This window comes from Diuraphis noxia, unplaced genomic scaffold (assembly GCF_037042655.1).
Source record: "Diuraphis noxia isolate RWA-SAM2 unplaced genomic scaffold, SU_Dnox_SAM2 contig0001, whole genome shotgun sequence".
Classification (NCBI taxonomy): Eukaryota; Metazoa; Arthropoda; class Insecta; order Hemiptera; family Aphididae; genus Diuraphis; species Diuraphis noxia.
The window spans coordinates 59,265,981-59,289,188 of NW_028301711.1; the positions used below are offsets into that span (position 1 = coordinate 59,265,981).

The window sequence follows — 23,208 nt, forward strand, 5'->3', positions numbered from 1 at the left end:
AAATCTTCCATCAAAAGGTTAGTTGGTTATATTATATCAGTGTTCACTGTTCAAGATTGATTCGTAAAAAAAGTTCCATGTTTCTTTTTATTTTGTACTTAATTTACGATCAATTGTATTTAAGACGTGCATTTATTGTCTTATAATTAGTTAAATTTTATCGTTAATCGCAATTTTATTAATATTTTAGGTATGCTTACATAATAATAGGTATTTTGTTAAAATTATTCTAAAAACACAGCACCGATGTCAATGAAGAATTGGTCATGTATAAAGTTTTAATATTCAAGAATAATTAAAAAGTGACATTATAATTATATTAGAACTGTATACGGAGTTATTATACTATCTAATAAAAAAGAATTAAATCAATTACCTAATATTATTATCAAGCATCTTTATTTTTTCAAGCATCAAGATCATGTATTATATTTGTGCGATTTTCGTTTCGAAAATTTGCAGGAGTATATTTTTTTTCCAAAACGCTTTTTTGCGATTTTGATTCGTAACAAATCGACCCAAGCTTTAAATGTGACTGTTTTACATAATTGTATTGTTAATTGTTAATGATATTATTTTACCTGTGTGTATATTATATCAATAATAATGTTGTATGCTGCGACCAAGACAATAATAATTATATAGGTACCTTATCGGCTTGCCGGAGACAATCGATGCGCCGCATTTTGCCCTTCTGGTCGGGATTGGACAGCACGCACATGGCCGGTTTTTTGCCAGTTATGCTCAGCACGAAATCCTCCCGGCACTCCTGAGTTATGTCTTTCCGAAGCTTTCCTAAAAGCCGAGACGCCCATTTCTGTTTCACCTCGGGTTTTTCGTTCTGCAACAATGCAAAAATCGCGGAAATCCATTAAACGTACATACATACATATAATATATATATATATATTTATTAGAAATGTATATATATTGTGACTACCGGATAAGTTTTCGGTACATTAAGTTTCTTTGCGGTAAACTAAAAACAACCTTCGTCTATACGCACGCATTATGCGTATTTATTAAACGTGCGTGTGTATTTATAATAATATAATATATTATTGTATAGTCGTGTATAGTGTGTTAAATATTTATTGCCGATATCCAATAGATGAATAGCCGAGCGCACAATGTTTGATACACTCTATCGATTATAATAATATATTTTGATGTTTTTTTTTTCTTTTTTTTTTTTTTTCATTGTGTCAGAATATAGATTTCGTATAAAGGTGGTAAACGTTGTAGGTAACTGCTATATGTACTCCCTGAAGTAGTATAATGCAATTTTAATATAGCTGTTATATTCGAAGGGTACCTACGTGAATATCATGTTATAAATTTATAATATATTTAGAATCGTAATATGTTACGATGGTTAAGTATACGAGTATATATATTAAAAATATTATAGCTTACATTACATGATATACATCACAGTTTAATATTAAATTGTATTTAAATAATATTTATAACGTTATAGTAACGAAAAACATATTCACTTTTAAAGTTTGATCTCGACTGTATTATTGTAGAAAATTATGTTCATACATTATTTTTTTCAATATTTTACTGAACGCGAATTATTGTAGCATGCAATTATTTAAATTTATTAACGTCGTATTAATGCGGGAGCAAATTCATTAGATTATTACCTATTTAGTAATATCGAAACTCTGAGTGAATAGCTAATTATTCGTCGGCTTTTGAATATATACTTATATATACTATTAGTGGATAAATAAAAAGTAACTTTATTAAAAGGACGCCGCAAGGGCAAAACAATAATATAAATAAAATCCTCTTAGACGCCCTAGATAATATTCTTGCGTTTAAAAATTATAGGAGGTACCTATAATCACTCAAATTTTAAAAATTGAGTAGGTAAAATGTAATATTGTGAACGTAACATTTACAATGTTATACGTATGTAAAACAGAAACAACAAATGCTCGTTTGGTGTCCATCGATCAACACTAAAATATACACGAAGCAAAAGTTCGATCAAAGATTATTTTGATAAATTAAATTCAAGTGTTTTATAATTACATTTAAGTAATATATTGTATAGATACTAAATCTCCAATTAGAATGATTAATAATAAATTCGGTATTAATATTGATTATAAGTAAAACAAAAAAAATCATCGATTTTATTTTTTTCCTGCTTTTAACCACATATAACGAGAAAAACTAGCTGGCTCTTGAAACTCGTTATAACCGATTTCTACTATAATAATACTACCTATCTAATACAGTATAATATTTCAAGCAGCCTAACCTAATGCGTCCAAGAATATTAATGAAGTCTTTTCGTAGGTAGATTTATTACTTAAGTTATTTTATAAATTTTAATGTTATATTTTAGGTATGTACTACATTTTCCAAACATTACTCTGCCACACGTAATTCGATTTGTTCGTAAGTTGCAAACGAATCGAAAAACCACATACGCCACATGATAATATTGTACAAGGTGACCCATTTAAGTGACATTATTCATAAAACTTTTATACCTGTTTGAATGTAAAAATAAAAATAAAAACTTAAAAATTATAACAATGTATTGTAATTTGTTTTTCAAAAATGTTGTTTTGAACATTTCAATTACATCAAATATTAAAACGTAAAAACTTTTCGAAATAATAAATGTATACACTTAAATGAATCACACTATATAATATATTGTAATTTACTGTCAGTGTCTGTCTGACTTATATGATTCGGCTTCTGCGGCACACAAATTTCCATTGCGTCGGACTCAGCGTGCAGTACATCATCATCATAAATGTGTTTAATATACGTATATAACTACATTTGTTATAATGAAGATGCAAAATAGATCATCGATGTAGCGTTAAAGTATTAGATATAATATTAACAAAGCAGCGGTGGTTGCCGAGTGATCGGATTTATTTCCCGTGTACAAATGTCAAAACTATTTTTCAGATTATTAATGCGGACAATAACTATACTTAATAGGTATATAGATTTGAGTGGTATAATAATAATAATAATAATAATAATGATATATGAACAACGTTTAGTTCATATAGCTTGGATAATACGGTTTAGAATATTTTTACGGGCATTACGAGGTTCATAAATAATATTTATATCGTTTCAAATATAGTTAAACCACCAGACCGCCGATCCTAATAAATTTTTATACCGGTTTCTTCGGTGGCAACTTTTCGACCGCGAACGCATCCGTCGGCGAATCCGGGAGGTTTTCTAAGCCCCAGTGAGATCACACCGTGCGTAATTTCTTTTTGTAAGAAATATGAATACATACGCTGACTGTGTAAAAAAGCCAAACTCGTCGATTTTTGTATACCGTAAAGAGGAAAAAATCTTCATAAAACAGCTTATGCTCTGTATATAATCCAATCAGCAGTCATCAACTTTTTGTCAAAGATAGAAACACTTTTTCTTATACCTATCCAGTATACCTAATAATAGTTCGAATAGTATATGGAAGGAAAAATAATTATCAATTATAAATGTTAACCTTAACTATACCTACCAATAAAATATTAGTTTTTTATGCATTATTTACTCATTAAACATTAGAAAACGATGTATCATTTATATAGGTACAAGTACCAACATTCAATGCTTCAATGTAAATTGTATTTAAAATTATTTATTGAATACAATTACTTGATAATGACAAGAATATTTAAATACCAGTAACTACTAAAACACTATACAACTCTGGTGTTAAAAGTATCAGAACAAGTATTTTTAGCGATATACATTTTTTTTTTAAATATGTTTTTATATAATTTCATTTATTTAACTTGTATTGGGTTTTTTATTTTCAAACTGGCCATTACCGGGTAACAAGTACAACTCATACTGCAATTGTAATAATATTATTCTGCCGTATCTCGAAACGAATTTTAATTTGTATCCATCCTTTGGTATGCATAATTTTGAAATTTTGGTTATTATTGAAATCTCTCGTAAAAAAGTTTTTTATTTTCAGAGTAGTATTTTTTAAGGTCTAATTTATCGATCACTCATTAGTATATATACCTATATTTAAAATGCATAATTATAATTAACTTGTTATACTCGACTTAATTAAGGTGCATAAAACCAATGCACATAAAACTGCTATCGTAAAGTCAATTTAAATACCTATCGTAGCTGCTTTGGTAAATCAAATGTAAGCCTGTGGTAAATTTATCGACTTTTTAACCAATTAATGTATCTTATTAAAAATATAACTTACTAAGAGACCACTTAAACACTTTACCAGGCGAATATTTACAACATACTTATCTAACAATATCTTGGTTGGTAGGTATAAAAGGTTATGCGTGAATATTAAATATTATTATAATTAAAAGTGTATTTTAATTTTAGACAGATCTTCAGAACAGTCATACATCGTATTATACGATCTAATTGGCCAATATATATAATCGTTAGGTAAAATTGAAATATCATAGTCATATACTGATTTCCACGTACATTTGACTTTTAAATACTATTTTCTTATCTTAAAAGTTGCTACTTAACTATATATGAAAAGAATAAATATCAATCATTCAATCATTCTAAAATCATGATTGACTTATTAATCAATTAAATAAGTATATAATGTAAATTGTTTTTTTTAATGTATGACATGATTTTTTTTTTTGCTTAAATAACAATTAATTAAACTAGTAAAATACCACATATACATCGAATTATTATGTCGTCATACATTTATCAATTTCCTAAAAATGTACGGTTAAAATAGAGAAGCTCCAATATCTTGTCCATATATATACTAAAACATAAAAATGCATATGATTGACTCCCGCACGCGTGCACGTCCGTTTGCGTATGTCCGTGAACCTATAAGTGTGTTTGTGTGTGTACCTAAATGGTTTATTTAAATTTCAAACGTACGAATGAACAGTATATTAACATAATCAAACGAGTTTTGGAAGAAGCGTCCGATTTCGTAACGTGGCGATTAGGATTCATTTCGTAATTCAATAATAGTATAATATAGCTTATTATGTCGTAATTATAATATGGACCTGCTATCACCTGTGTATATTATTACATATCTTATTAAGTATATTACGTGCCGTTCAATGCAATAATAATATTAAATTATCTCGCATTAACATGTAATAAATCAGGTAACAAGGAAAAATATGGTCCAGTGATCGTATTGTCGTAATGTTTTCAATAAACTAAGTACGTCGATTGATATAATAAAATAATATTTTTCATAAACGATTTTACAAAAACCTTGAGAGTTCAACAATTTTATTAGACCACATGGAAAACAAAAGGAAAATGTTGGGTGATACCACACCAAAATAATCCTCACTCTGGTCGAGCCACAGCATTACCACATATACAGAAATGCATATTTACCTTTCATCTAATCCCTAAGTCATCTCTTATGCGTATACGTTATGACCAGTACAAACAACACGCACGTCGATGAAGCGTTCGAGCGTACAATGACATGCATAGGACGTGGATAGGATAGGTACTTTTTAGTTTCAAAATGTACATTTCTTTGTAGGCTGGGAAACTTTTTATATTTTTTATTAATATTTGCAGATTATACGTTATAATAGCATTCGATTTTATATTTTTCACGATCCACCTCCCTTGAAACCTACTGACAAATTAATTCAATCTTAATATTTATGTTCTTTTTTTATTGTAGCACCCCCACTGCAGGGTGGCTTCTACGCTATGATTATATCTATCTATTTCTATTATTTTATTTTTATTTTTATTACTGTCTATTACCTCAGTTGTTCTTATTGTTCTTTTTTGAAACAGGTTGAATAAAATCAAAAAAAAAAAAAAAATCAAGCCACCCATCATCATAGTATTCGTAAGTATTTATGTGGGTAACTTGCAGACGTAGTAAAATATTTATTTTTTTTGTGACGCTGCACAGATTATACGAATATGATTCAGTCCATTATAGTATTATTCCGGTTCAAACCAGATGTGTACAATAACTTTATATGATTCGACAAAACTACATATGTATAGTACGAGTTTAATCAAAAACTGCAGCCTCCGAACACGTGCCTCCGAGGATTAACCTAACCTAACCTACCTATCTATATCGTACACGCACGATGACTATACTGACGTGCGTAATTATACGCAGTAGTCTAATAGCCACAACGGACTGACGGCAAAAGAGCCGAAATATACTCATACACGATTTTGCGTCAGTATAGCTTAATAGGCACCATAGGAAGAATATTATATTGTATATTATAATAATAACGATAAAAAAACAGATTGTCACGTCGGTATATATATATAACTGTTATAATTATCGCGTGTGGCGTAGAATGCGTTATCCAGCGAAAACGGAGAGACGAGACTACGATATTATCATTACGATTACCCTAAGTGTTATCTTTGTTATTATGATTATTATTATTATCATAGTATCTACTTGTCTCGACGACGCGTCGTTTGCATACCGTTTTCCACGCGCGATAGTACGTGCGTACACCGCGTATATAATACCATTTATACCTATACTGCATAATGTGTTTTATATACACAATCCACGGTTTCGGTTTAATTAGACCTGTGAATCTCAAACAGTTATACTTTGGAGCTTTAGTGTTTCGAAGGAGTTATAGTATAGGGGCTCGACGGAAATGTCTAGCTTCGAATATCAAATTATTATCAATTATATTATGATATTGCAACGTTACAATTACATTTAGATAACATTATCTCAACAAAAACACTACGTCAACTCCGTGTAAAAAAACGCTAAGTAAAAAAAAAAAAATATATAAATGCAATAAAATGTGTGATATAAGGTGGAATCTAAGTAAATAGTTTAATGAATAAAATGTATGTATAAATAATTAATTCAAATTTAATAAAAATTGGTTATTTATATTAATTTATAATATGAATTATTTTAACTCAAATTGATCCAATTTTGGTTTACTTGGCCGGAAGATTCAGTCTAAAAAATGTATAGCCAAGTACTAATAGTTTATGTAATAAATAATGAAAGCACCATTACAATAAATAAATTGTTTCCGGCTAAGTAAACCAAAATTGGATCAATTTGAGTTAAAATAATTCATATTATAAATTAATATAAATAACCAATTTTTATTAAATTTGAATTAATTATTTATACATACATTTTATTCATTAAACTATTTACTTAGATTCCACCTTATATCACACATTTTATTGCATTTATATATTTTTTTTTTTTTACTTAGCGTTTTTTTACACGGAGTTGACGTAGTGTTTTTGTTGAGATATCATTTAGTTTTTATTAGGGTCAAGATATTTTTTATTTTTTTTTTTCCATTATTATGATGTAATGTCTTATTTATAATTTTTTTAAGATGTTTAAACATATCGTTCTGTACAAAAGTACATTTTGTTTCCTATACTTCAGCACCCATTTTAATACTCTATCTGCACACCTACCTTGAACCAGAGGCATTTTTAATTTACCAATTGATCTATTGGCACATTTTTCAATATTTAATAAAATGGAAATAACTGTTTGGATTTTGGATTCTTTCTTTTTAGTGGTACTTCATGTACCGTGTTAATACTGCACTGTTTAATAGTAGTACTATTATAACTTTCAACTACGATTTTAGATTGAGTAGACTCCTGATATTTTTTTTCCTCATATCTCGCGCCTTTTGGAGTTAAGTTACCATTTTTAATGTAGACACAATTCGACACAAATATGAAGACAGTCACAATAAAGTATTATAAATTATAATAAAGACTGTTATAATAATAATTATTATTATAACGACTATATATTATTTAACAATAAAATGCTCAATGGAAAATGATAGATAGTCGATACGGTTAGGTTTGGTGATACCACGTGCATTGAATAATAATATTATGGACACGAGACAATAACGCCGACAACAAGCTCGTACGCAGGACGCGAGACGAAAGAACGAAATTTCAAATTACGAAAACAGAATGCACCGATACCGATAACTGATAAGCGATTGTGGACCATGTTCGCGTGTTAGTATGTTGTATGTGTCTAGCGGTGGGGGGAAGCAATAGTAGTGGGAGACACACGCCGCCGTCGCAAGAATCCTCTCACTCGTCCCGTCAACATGACGCGTTTAATACGGCAGCCGGCGGCGAAAGTAATATAAAATGATCACTTAAATATCCACAGTTTTTTGATCATAACTAAAATACTATTCAACCGATTCTATTTAAAATTATAAAAGCACGTAGCCTATGATTTTCTCGATCGATTGATATCTCATTCTAACTATTTGGTTCATTTATTAGACCTACAGCCTTTAATAAAGAATACCAAAATATTAACACGTATTAAATGGGAATGTTTAGGTTTCTGTATATATACACGGTCGAGTGCTTCGCCTTCCTTTTTTTTTTACTTAGCTCGCGACACTACCGTGTCGCTGGATATATCTGCACGTGGACCTTAACATCTAAACATCATAATTTTAAATTCGCGTATAGGTTAAATCAAGATACATGTGGTAGGATATGGTTCTCAGATATATAAAAAAAAAAATGTGTTTAGCCGACCGATATCCTGCTAATTTTAAAATATAAATGTTCATAAGACAAACATCCTGATACTACTGTAAAAACACAAAATAAAATATGTGTAACAAACGTTTCATCAATTTTGTTTCACAGATGAGTACTAATAAGTTCCCATTATTTAGCTGTATTATTTCTAATACATTCCTAATGTTTTATTGCGTTTACCAGATAACTTCATCAGATATTTAAACTTATACCTAAAAATTGTTTAAATTATTAATTTAAATGTTAAAAATTAATTAAAATAATAAGATAAATACCATTTCGTTTTAAGATGGATTACCTATATATAAATTAGAAAAATACGAAACGGATTTGTGGTTCAAATCTCATGGTACATCACAAAAAAAAAATCCGCTAAAAATGAATATATACCACACATCGTATCCTATTCGCTTGGACTATATAAAAGAGTATTTAATAAATTAATATAATATTTATTTACAATTATGGAGAAACTGAGGGAAATCATAATATATTGCAAGACATTAAACATGTTGTTTGTATAATGCGATATATTCAATTATATAATTTTCTGGCCAACCATAATATTACAATCATGAAAAATGTTTATAACACAACACTGTGACACGATAAGCCCGCGGGAATTGAGATAACATGACGGTGGTAGCGGAATTAAAAATGGCACGTCGAACAACTGATTTCACGAGTGATTTTGTGGTGGGTAAATCCACAAAGAGGGAGCAAATAAAGGCTACACACCCTTTTATATTATCCGGCTATTAGACCAAATTGTTGTCAGGTACCTTAAAGTATACAGTATATACATCTCCTCTCAGGATTGGTCTCTTGACGGATGTGTAACAAATTAGGGATGCCTTGTTCGGGTAAGTTGTGGGTTCCGTCCGGTATTTTGTGAGGGGAGAGGGGTTGAAAATAAAAACAATCATACCCCTACTAACCTCACGAACACGTCACGCCACCACTATACGTGTATATTATAATAAGCATTAAAAAGCAAACAATTTACGGATTACTCGCGTCGAGCTAAAAAACAAAACCCTTAAAAACAACAACAGTAATATGAATGCCTTGATGAACAAATTTAAATGGTGCTTGTAATTTCACACATAAAAAATAAAATAGTGTGATATAAATATAATATGTATTAATCATCCATATACGTCCGAATAATATGTAAAAATGTAGGTATTTGTTGAAACGCCATATGAATTGTTTAGAGCATGCCAAACTAAATAATAATATGTTTATTAAATTTGGTTTATACAAACGTCGAATGACATGATTTAATGTCAGTATTCAAATTTTTTTTTTTAATTTTGTCCATCACGAGGCCAATACAAAACTTTAGATCGAGACAATTACTGTTTTCAATATCTGTTAATGGAGTACCTAACATTTACAATATTTTTGAACCTGAATATGCATAAGAAAGGATAAATAATAAGAAAAAAATTCGAAAATATGTGATGATTTTATTTTTTGTTGCGCATCATTATCACGAAGTCGGCATAATAACGTAAAACGTTCACGATGGTAGGCAGTGAACGACCACACTATATAAATGCATTTACGACTGTAGTAATACGATGTAATAATTATAATGTTATACGACCGTCGCGATTTTTTTCGTAATACGCATAGTTATGATGTATATGTATATATATTATGCACACACACTTACAGATTTAGCCACTGCGGTCTGCGGCGTTCCACGTAGGTCTGCGTTTTGGTATTTAAATTAACCTTTTTGGTCGGGTGTAATCGAAGTAATTACCGAGAGCACGCAATATCGTAAATGTCGGCGGGCCGGGGACGAAATGTCAAATGGCGGTTAAGCGACGCGAACGGGTCTTCCGCCACGAGCGCATCGCGATTTATGTTTATATATAGCATTACTCGCGTCTCACCTCTTCCCCTCAGGAATTGACGATATGATAATAAAAAGGGGATAAACCAATTTGTGTGGTACAAAAAACCTAAAAAACAAAACAAGTTCAACACCGCCCGGGTCACATACGTGTAGGTATAAAAAGCATACCCACCTAAATGTATGTGCGAAAGCGTTCCGCCGGCGAGTCGTCAAAAAGTCGCAAAAAAAAAAAGAAAAGAAAGGGATCCGTCGACGGTAATCGAAACGTTTCGCGGACGGGGCACGAAAAAAGAAAGCTGACCCGGCACGCGTTTGTTATTCACCGGCCGTTCGACGTCATTTTATTATTAAATTAGCAATGTACATGTTTTTATTTGTACGCCTACGCGCGAATGACGGTATATTATATACCTATAGTTAAGAATTATTGTTATTCGATTCGGACGCGACGTGATTTTTCCCTCTTTTTTATTTTCACCGACAAGCACCACGAAAATGCGCGCCGTCGACGGTTTAGGTATTATATTTTGTTTATCTTTGTATACGTATGCTACATCAATACGAATACGATAATAATAGCATAATCCCTAACCACCCACTCCTCGCATAGTTGTCAGGCAATAAGAAATCAGAAAACGGGGAGTTTTCGCCAGTGGTGATTTCGATTTTTGTGTATCGCAGGAGGAGAATATTTACCTAACTGAGTGACGAACGGTCGTCCACTCATCTATATAATTTATTATACACACAACAACACATAACATATTCATATGTATAACTTTATTATGGCGTTGCACTGTTTTATTCAAAACGCTGTAATAACATGACTATTATAGTGTTCCATACATGTGACACTGTGCATTTAATCATTTTTTATTAAATTAAATTCTATCTGACCAACACTTCAAAGTCGGTCGGTGTTATTATTAGTTCGCTTAACTATAATAGTGGCCTCTGATAACCACTGTAATATACTCGGATAATATTCATTAAATACCAAAATTATATTTAACGGATATATCTCAATATAGGTATAATAAAGGTAATTTTACATGTTAAATAATAATAATAATAATTGCATAGATAATAGGATTTTATGTTTTTTTTCTTCATTTATTTATGTTAAAAACTTAACAAATAATAAAAATAACAATATTATTCCAGCACAACTTAGAAAAAAAATCCAACAGTTTCATATATCCATCCGAAAACAAAATCACAGAAATCGGGTAATATAGAAACTCTAACCTTAAAGCATTTGGTAATACCGATACGCCGAAGTCAATAGCTTATTGTAAGAATCTTTTTAGAACTTAGGGCTTATTTGTAAATATTATTCAACTTAAATGGAGTATAGCATTTTAAAAAGTTAACCCTCTGCAAACGATAAGTCCATCAAACATTTGTAATAATAAGTTTCGTTCTCGACCGTGGTCAAAAGTCTAAACAATCCTACAGTGCAGGGATGGCAAATTATTAGCCTGCCAAAAATAACTTTTTTTTTTTTAACTAGCGTTCCATGAAAAATATTATTTATGTTGCATAATAAAAATATTTTAATTTGTGTCCTCAAAATCTTTGCGCGTGCCACCTCGGGCACGAGTACCTATCTTAGATTTACAATCTTTTCTATAATGGAAGAATTTCGATTCTATTCGACAGCATTGGCAAACATGAGATTAGCTTGCTTTAAAGCCAACTGCTTTATCGTTTAAGCGTCATCTTTAACCGTAACATATATTATTATGTTATACGTACGTTCATATAATGTCGTGTTTTTTCTTGCATTTTCGACGATTATTATAGCGCAATTGTCATATTATATAGGTATGTTATGAACCCTGCACCTATTATCTTTATATTCCGAGTTCGACGAGATGCGCGTATAATGGCCGGATATAATATCACGTCGTACCTACAATATAATATTTCTATACTGCGTACGCAGCGCTGTTGTTTTATCGATGGTGTATAATATATTTCCGAACAGTATACGCCCAGCGATTTTTCACTTTTTCCCCGAATCGTCTTCGTCAATATTGGTCCCGTGAGAGATCGATTCTGGGCACCAAACGCGAACCTTAAACGAACGACCCTAAAAGCTATCTATATAGGTACTGCCCACTATATATACTGCACACACGCGCATGCATTATACACACATTCATCTTGTAGCGGGTGTGCACGATTTATGACCTCCCGTGTACACCACGTGGTGGATAGAGACTTGTGTGTAACAGAGTTGTCTGACCGACGCGATTTTTGGCTTTTCCCAGCGGTGCCGGAGGTTAAGTAAAAAGCGCCGGGAGGCCACACTTAAACCCACTATATTCCCAAATTCACATTATATTTCTCTCTCTCCTCCCCCTCTCTCCTACAAGTATATATACTCGGAAGTCGAATGTATGTATACATATATACACGTGACCGTGAGCTAACTCCTGTGTTTGAGCTCTGCTGCCCATAGTTACGTACCTATACGCGTAGCACTTGATTTACGGTGGAGCATCATATGATGTGTGTTAGACCGTCATTGCCGGCCAAATTACACGAAGATCGAAAATATTGCAAGTGCGTTAATTGTGAGCCGAGTACATATACCTAAGCAGTATACCTATAAATACATTATAATGATGTGTACATTTATTGCGTAGGTATGGAAAAAATAAAATCATAATATCGAGTGGAGGATAAATATCAGTTATCTCTGTAGCAGGTTTAAAATATTATAAATACCAAATTGTTTTGATAATAAGTATGTATAGTGGTACAACTAGTTATACAAGATAATATAAAAATGTTCAAAGACAAAAGTTATTCATTTACGATACTCAAACCTATTATAAGCCTATCCATATATAAGCTATAAATATGCTGCTTAAAAATTAATAAATAAATTCAAATTGTATTATCTATCTTTTTATCGAAGTAAATATTATGGGTGGTAGGTACACTAATATCATATATATATATATATATATATATATATGTATTAGACATATAGCATAGAAATATCATTGAGTACATATTGTATGTATATTCATTGGTAATATATATATTTAATTAATTTATCATCTATAACAACCAAGTATCAACAGCGTAGTTACAAAGTTAAAAAGTTGTTCAAACCTGATAAATTCATGGCAAGCGATTTCATCAATATTTTGAAAATAACATAAAGGACGATATGACTATCGATATAAAATAGATAAATACGAGGAATGATCGCCACGATGATAAAATTATTTACAAAAGTAATTCTAGCACTTCAAGTTGCACGGCAAGAGAGAATAGTACAAAATATGTAAAAAAAATACATAAACAATATATATATATATATATATATATATATATATGTATACGTAGGTAAGAACTACGACTTGGCGCCACCGTTGCAGATGTGTATGTATAATGTATATATGTATAATATGGCTTAAGGTCAACGCTGGTTCTAAGGTGCGCACATAACAAACCAAACTGCAAGCCCGCATAATAATAAATAAATAAATAAATAAAAATACGCTACCATATATTATAATATACCTACATAATATTAATATATTCATTCTCCACTGATATTACCTACTATTATTATTATGACGTCGGTTATGCTGTTTCCGGCGACAACCATAATAATAATTCTGCTATAATATATATATATATATATGACATGAGTGAAGGCAAGCGGTGAATATGTCGAGAGGTAAAGGACTTATATATATTGTATATATATATATATATATATAATTTATATACACGCAGAAGATGCACAATAAATGCAACGGAAAAATAAATTTAATCACTATAACGCGTGCATAATATAATAATATCAACCCAGACGTCGTGTACGCGTGGTAAAAACATAGGTTGCGTGGGTTTAGTTTTCGGAGGACGATTTCATATTTTTATTTGTATACAGTGTAAGTCTCATAATATAAATAAAATTCAATGTACACAGGTTTATTTATCACCATATTGTTATTATTATACGCGTACCTAAGTAGAGACAAGTATCGCGATACAACAACAATAATAATAATAATAATAAATCCCTCCACCGGGAAAGCTCTCGTTATTATTACCAGCACTATCGTTATCATCATCGTCGTTGAAGTCGTTGCCATCAGCTTATAATACGCGACACGCGTACGGTATATTAGATTGTAATAATATTATAATCTTCACATCGAAGCGCATAAATATTATGCACAAAACGTCACAATGGTGCGTAAAAATGAAATAATTGCATACATACGTGCACAATATAATAATAATAATAATAATAATATAAATTATAATAATGATTCGTGACGGTACAAAAATGGATTCATATACGCCCGACGCGAACATATTATATATAAATATATACCTTTATTATATCTATATGTACACATAATATGATCGTTTCAAATAAATATGCAACGTCTTTGACATCCGGGCTCTCTCTCTCACTCTTTCGCTGACGACTGAATAAACGTATATTTGTCGTGAGATATAATCGTCTGTATATATGCGCAACGTATAACGTATGCGCGTAAATGACTTAACAGTTTATCGATATTAATTCGAAAATCGTGTTCTAAGTAAAAAAAAATAATAATAATAATAATAATAATAATAATAATGATAATAAATGAACGTATATAATATAAAATTATTGTATTAATAAATTATATGATAGTAAATATATATATATATATATATATATATATACAACGGTTCTCGCTAAAAGCGTCTCTGACCTGCGCAATAATATTATACGTAATAATATAAGCACAAGAGTATCGTAATAAATTAATAAATGATAAATATTACAATAATTACGTTATGAGGTATAATGTAAAATGCAAGATAAAAGTTAAGGCTCAGTAACTGGTCAAAATAGATTTTAGTATATTATGTATTATACCAATTAACAAATATCACATTAAATTAAGTAAAACTTAGTTTTTCAGCGCGTTTTTACATACCTACTTTGTATGGTAACAAAACAAGTATTATAGAATGTTGAGCCATAGAAATGTCAAATGTTGTAGAGTTATAGTAGTGATTACCGACTTATTATAATAATTGTATTAAGTAGAAAAGCACACGAGTAAATGTATACACAATTTACATTCAAATAAAAATAAATTCTATTTACGTATTAAATTTAATTTACAATATGTATAAAGTATTACTTCAAATTTATAAATGATTTATTGATTAAGTTTTTGTTTTAGTGACAGTGTATATTTTGTAATTAGGTATTTATTATAATACGTTATTGCTGTATTATGCATTTTTATCTATTCGAAATAACCATAGATAATAGAGATATGGATAGGCTACGACTATATTATGTTAAAAATGTTTGAGGCCGCGTTTCCGGAAGGAAAAGAAATTGAGGCTCTTTTATCAATGCGTTTATATTAGTAGTCCACACTCGATATAGATATACTTAGTGCCCGATCAGACTAGCGTTTTTTCGGCGACCAAAACAACGATCACGACCGAACCGCAATCGGCACGACCGTTCAGACTATGCGTTTTATCGGCTGCCGAGTACCTATGTATAAACGAGATTAAAAAGCGCAGGAATCGTTGTTAATTTGAAATTTAATATAAATTAGTATAGGTAATATTTTTTGATTTCAACGAAATGTATCTAATATTATAACTTAGGCATAAATTACATAATCAAGAAAATTGTTAGGTCCTTATATTCATATACTCATTAGAGGTCATATCCCAAATACACGGATAGTTTTGGACCTCTGTTATTAATTTTTCAGTTGAATATATGTTTGAGAAATATTTTTTAAATATAAGTATGTACATTTTTTTAAAAACTGCCAATTCAAAAAATAACGGAAACCGAAAAACGCTCAGTGTAGACGGCCCCGTATAAACAAATGTAATGTCGTGCACGACGGAAACGCTTCGTCGCTACCAAACCGCAACAGCGCGCGGTTGATTTCAGACCCGAATTCGGACAGTTCGGAGACCAGTTCAGCAACCGACAAAACGCATAGTGTGATCCGGTTATGATTTGGCTTCAATTGCATACCCCTCAATTACCACTGCAGATGAGACCGTTATGTCCGTCCTATCCACATCTTTATTATTTATGGAAATTACTCTTAGATCATATACAATGGATGAAGCCATCGGGCTAATTCTTGAAGCCAGAATAACCCAGAGCCCCGACTGTTTGTGCGCATGCGCGTAATTCTGATTGGTTAATAAATTATCACAAAAAATAATATGATCATAATATCATATACTATACTATTATCATATACTATTTTCAGTCATTTACGCATGCGCAGCAATAACCAAGGCTCTAGCGTTTTCAGTCATTTTGGCTTCAAATCTGATACACAAGCATATACCGAGTGGCTACATCCATAGTATATGATCTAAGAAATTACTAACAGTAATCAATATTATGGATAGCTAAAAAGTGTTGAATCGAAAATTAAAGAAGATAGCTCAATAGCTCATCTATATAAGTAATAGCTAAATATATAATTGTGTTATACTTATGGTAATATTAGGTCTGTGTGTGTGTGTTTAATGAAATATATAATAACTACCTATACATTTTTCTTTTATATTTTGATTATATAATATTTGATAAATAAACAAAGGTAGTAGAGTGATCCTTATTTTTTTAAGTAGATTTTTTTCAAATTATTCCTACCCCCTAAATCTGTTCCATTACTAAAAAAATTAGATACTGCGATTCGATATATTATTAGGCATATAGTATACCTCTCAACGACATTATCGAACTTCAAAAGCCGTGTTGGTATTATAGGTAATAATATCTCACATATACATAGTGTGTGCGGCTTATGCAGAAATCCATCCACTGAAGGCGTGGTCGATATGCTTCACACACTCACACACACATAATAATATTATATACACTGCTGTAGCGGAGACGCTATTACTAATTTACGACCTACGTGTGCGGATAAAATGCGTATAAATATTGCATTTCAACTTTATCGAAGGTCACTATGTATAATAGAATACAGTATCCGATATGTGTGTGTGTGTGTACAACTTGCGAACGGCGTACGACAGCATAAGGAGTTGGGTACGCGTATAATACACAAGTCGATGAGGCACGAACCGAACCGGTTTCAGCCACAACAGTATTCTAAATAAATAATCATTGTAAAAACAGTTTTTTACTATCATTATTATAAGTTTTGTTATTCCAATCAAAGTCGCGCTTTTTTCTACAGTTACGCGAATAAAATATATACCACGGCCGTGCGCATTTTAAACGAGTATAATATTTAACTATTAATCTTGGTTAGATGCCTCCACAACATGGAAATATATTTAAAAACCGATTATAACTGCACACATCTCACCCTCAATCTCAAACGAGTAGTATATGGACAAGGAAGCCTATATACTCCACCTAAATATAAGTATTATAAGTATTTATTATATTTGTGTAGATAAAAAAAATTAAAATTCACAAAATTTCCCCGTGATAAAAATTTAAAAGTAGGTAACCTAGTCGAAAACATTTCATCTGATGATTACAACTTTAGAGCAAATCTCGTGTTTTTATAAATAACTGTGATATTTTTTGTAATCATCTGCTGCGGCTGAACATTGGTAATTACTAATTAGCACCTAATATTTACCATTAACCATTACGACGTATCTTGATTATAACAAGTCAATTAACTTAAATATTAAAATTGACAAATCTAAATGGGCTGTCGTACATTGTATAGTATACCCAGTAAGTACCTACCGGCAACCGCGATGACACGTCCTCTAATACAATTATATAGTTATATATTATCTTCTTTGATCACACCTCGGGTATACAAATTATCAGCAGCAGTACACCGCCGTCTTTAATTTCTCTCATTATTATATAGTACGCGACGACGCAGTGCGGCAATTGGAAATTCGCATCGAAAACAGATCCCAAAAAATATGCTTTTTATTTATGTACGCACTGCTGCCCGGCCCCGGTTCGGAGAATTTTTCGTATTTTTTTTTTTTTTGCTTCTTCGAGTTTTACAAGGAGCGATAAATTATTTGAGCGCGCGCGGAGAAGATGTTCGAGAAAAGTAAAGCACCAGTCGTTCGACTGTTAAGTTAATTGCGTGAAAAGTGGATGGTGAAATATATATATATATATATATATATAAACTGTAGTGGTTGAATCTATATATATATATATATATATATAAATACATATATCGAGAAGAAAAAAATATAAAACAACGACCCCAGCACACGCCACCGCGACGCGCTCCCGGCGGGGTGTTTTGTAAAGAAGGGTAAAAAGTTCTTTCTTTATTTTTTCCTTGTCTCTTTCTTTCTCACTTTTTTTTTCTTTTAATAAAAATAAAAGTCGTTAAATAACAGCTAAAAGGCGTACAAAAGAATGGCGATTTCAGGCACTAATATATAATTAAAATGCAATTTCGCGAGCGCGCAACAACGAAATATATACGCCCGCACTGCAGCAGGATGGTTATCTGTATATTTATATCAAGAGAATCGCTATGGTAAATATAATAAGTCATTGGGAATGGGACGAGGATTACAGGAAACAACAAATCTGCAAGAACAATACAGCACTCGCCGAGCTCCACACTTTTGTTTTTTTTTTTTTTGGGAATTTTCTTTTATCTTAAATAATGACTCGACAAATCCTTTTTTCTCGTTTAAGGCCATCTGCCCCCCTCCCAATACCCGTCCCGCCGATTGTCACTTTGGTTTATTCTGGCTCTCCGAGTCGAAAAGTTATGAGTTATAATTGCCACCCATCATACTATTATATAATTATGCCCATAATAGGGTAGGTGTAAAATGAATTAGGTAGATAGAAAAAATATGAACGATAATAGTATTTACCAAAGTATTCCGAATATTCTTAAAGTACATTAAGTATTAAAAAATAGTCTAGTTTACTTAACTATAGATACATTCAATATTTGCTACCACAGAACACGAAAAATAAAAATAAAACAATAAACACCATTAAATATTAATTATAATCATTTAAACCAATTTGTTATAATTTTGTCAGTACCTATACTAGACGACTACCGTAAAATAATGAAAAATATCGGTGTGTTTAGAAAGGAAAGTTGAGAAAATGTATAAAATACATCTTATGAAAAATTGGACTTATAAGGTATGTGCCATAATTTCAATCCCTTATCTCTATACTAAAATTTTAATATTATATGTACAAAATTTCCACATCACTTCAAAGTTAACATTCAAATTTATCACTCTTCTTATAGACTATAGCTTAGATAATAATAATAATAATAATATCGGTATAGATATAAATTTACGTTATACTCTCTCCTTTGCCGAGACTATAAAAACTGCATAATAGCAGATGCACAAATTCTATAAATATCGCATACAAATTTCTATTCCGTGATATATCTTCGCACGATATTATATAATAACATCGCGTTTGTATAAAAATAATACAGTGAAAGTATATCAGTCAGCGAATTAGCTTGACCTGGACGTGTGCCCACTAGGTACAGAAAACTAAGAAGATTAAGAAGACGATGAAGAAAAAACAAAAAACCGGAAATCGGAGCGATCGAATCGTGTCTATATTCGACTAATTGTTTATAATATATTGTGTTTCGAACGTTTTGGCCAAGTGTAGTGCACGAAAAAAATTCATTGATAAATAGCGCGTAAACTATACAAATAGGTTAGTTGCATAAGAAAAATTGACATTATCGTAATAAAAACACCTCCATAACGAATTTTATATTGGCAAATAATCACATTATAAAAAAATGTATTTAGTATATTATACTTGGTAAAAAAAAGATTCAATTGTATAACTATTCAAGCTGATTGAGATACTAAGGCTAACCGTCTATTGAGTATAGGTATTATTTTGTTTTGGAAAGACACGAAGTCATTTGTACTTCACAACTTCGCACATTACCCTCCGAGCTGACGTTTTTATCACTGTTAGTCTGATCAACGAGTATGAGTGCAAACAAAACGCGGCATAAAAACTCATCTCCGACGGGGGTGCTTAATCACTTGTATATATGTTCTAAGAATAATATGTACCAGATCGCAAAACAACGTACCTAAATAGAGTACAGATCCAGTGGGCAGTGGCGTAATTAGGAATTTGTCTTAGGGGGGGATAAGCATTTTTTTCCACACAAAATACTTGGATTTTCAAATACAATATCTGGGAAAACTATTTCATCAAAAGTTCTTAAACTAATATATATGTACCTACACAAAATGTATTAATAAATGTGCTTTAAAATTCTACACAATTTAGTACCTATACAATATTATAATAATTTTTCAAAATGTAAATTTTGAATATATTAGAATTAAAATTTACTTTTAAATTAAATAATAATTTATAGATTTCTTGATATTAATTATATATTTCGTCGTGATGTCAGCACGATAAAACATATAATTCCATACGCTTCAAATTAATATATTAATAGGCTCTGGGGGGATATATCCCCCTCACCACCACCCCCCCATAATTACGCCCCTGTAACAGATCCATACTTAAACCTACTTAGATTGTCACCCGTCACATTATTTTTGAGATTCACAAACAAGCATGCAAATACAATAGAAGTCCCTGGTCTGTCTGTCTGCATATATGATTCACTGTATCTCTCTTTATGGTAGTTTATGCACATGTACCAAAACAAGTAACATTTACTTCGTATAATGTATATTATATTAAAATAAGTTTTAAATAAATGATTTAAATATTGCGGTAATGACCAAATCACAGATCGACAGACAATTCGACGACTGATACACTTACAAGCGGATAAATGTCTCTAAATGTAGAAATATCAATCTATTGTACAATCTAAGAAATGGCGATAACCATAATGTTGAAAGTTCAGTCGATGACGGACGACTTGTGGATGAACTGTTATTAGTACTCACGTCACGCACTGAGGGGATATAATTTGTAACGACTAGAACTATATATACTATATGGCCACCCCATTGAAGTGGTCGTCGCCGAAGCGGTTTCGACTGAGTGTAGTATTATATACGTACGCATTGTACACAATAATATTAAATTAAGCCCGACGTTTAAATATATAAATATGTACGACAACGACGCCGACGTTGTACGCGAGAATGAAAACGGATATGCAAATCACCGTTTTTTTTTCTACTCCAATAATAAATTGCGTATAAATACAACGACAAGTGTAATTTATTTATTTTCATTTTTAAGCACGTCAGTTTTTTTCGTATTGCATATTTTTCCATAATCACAGAATCAAATGCTGCAGTACGCGAGTGCGGTTTTTTACTCATACCTAGCTATACCTGCCTTCTTTTCGCAACGTCACAGCTCGGAATTCCAGCTCGTACCGCGACTGCAGAAGAATGACCTCCGCTGTGAATTCACGGGTGGTGTGCTGGCGGTCTTATCACGCGCGCTATATCATATTGAAATTTATATTATTACGAATACAGCTGCAAGATAGGAGTAAGAAAATCGTAAGAATTATTCGAAGGACGTCATCGCCGATCTGATGATTTATGTGCTACTTATAACTTATAATATGTAGTACCAAATTTGGTGAGCAATCATAATCATGTAGCGCTGCGGCTAATCTAATTATATAACGTGATGTGCAATAAATTACACACCTACAAAAACAGCTAGTTTAACGAAATAATCAACAATCTTGGTAAACTAGTCTTCTTGTGATCGTTCCCGAGTGTAAAAATATTGATTAATAATATAATAGATAATATGTTATAACTGACATAATTATTCCTATATAAAAAAAAATTAATTTTAACAGTGAATCAGAATTTATAAAGATTTATTTCGTTTCTTCTATGAGAAATTATTATTAATTAAATTTACACACATTCAGACCGTATTAATAGTATACCTATATACCTGTATATATAATAGTATTAACGTTTTTAAGACATAATAATTAATATTATATGAAATTATTTACAACTCTGTCGATATACAGTTTTACCCGGAGCTTGATCGACCTATTGGTTATAACGATGCCGAGTTTTTATTTAAATAATAATATAGTTATGCTTATGACATTAATGAACAATAATCTATATTAAGTGGTAAATGTTTAATGGATCTGGCAATGCATTATAATATTTATATACGACACCACAGACACACCAGCAGAGACTACCAATCAACATTTTGGAGGACCACTTTAAGGAATTCAAAATGTTTGCTGGGCTCAATAAAATGGGTAATGTACAAATAAATTAAAAACAATATAAAAAAAAGCGGGTAAGTGGGTATCGCTCTGCTGTACATTGGGGGTGGGGTGGACTTCTGACTAAGGTAGGTTAAATTTGAATGCAATGATAGATATCATTGTATACGAAAAACGATTCTGAACGGAGACGGTTTATCTGTCTAGGATATATTATAGATTATTAAAAATTTTCAAATCTTAGATTAAAAAAGAAAATTTTTTATGAATTTCTAGGATAAAATAATTTACCTACGAATTTTCGTGATTTTTACGTATGTTGTCAAAATTAAAATTTGAATGCATGTAAAAAAAAAATTGTGGCTATATATTTATTTTATTTTTCAACTGCTATTGTAAAAATATGTTAGGAGCCCTGTATTAAATTTTGAAATCTTAGATCTAAAAAGAAAAACTTTTATGAATTTCTATCTAAGATAATTTGAAAATTGCCGTAATTTTTACGTATTAAGTCAATAGTTGAACTTCAAATGCTTA

At 31.1% G+C, this 23,208-nt stretch overlaps 1 protein-coding gene across 11 annotated transcripts in view; it reads right to left on the reverse strand.

Moving 5' to 3' along the window:
* Positions 1-23,208, reverse strand: part of NfI (Nuclear factor I) — a 165,867-nt gene that overhangs the window by 71,504 nt on the left and 71,155 nt on the right. For all 11 annotated transcript variants that reach the window (XM_089217837.1, XM_089217813.1, XM_089217825.1 and 8 more), the window contains exon 3: positions 650-841. In XM_089217837.1, the coding sequence (XP_089073963.1) occupies positions 650-841 (192 nt within the window). The remainder of the gene's footprint in view (positions 1-649; positions 842-23,208) is intronic.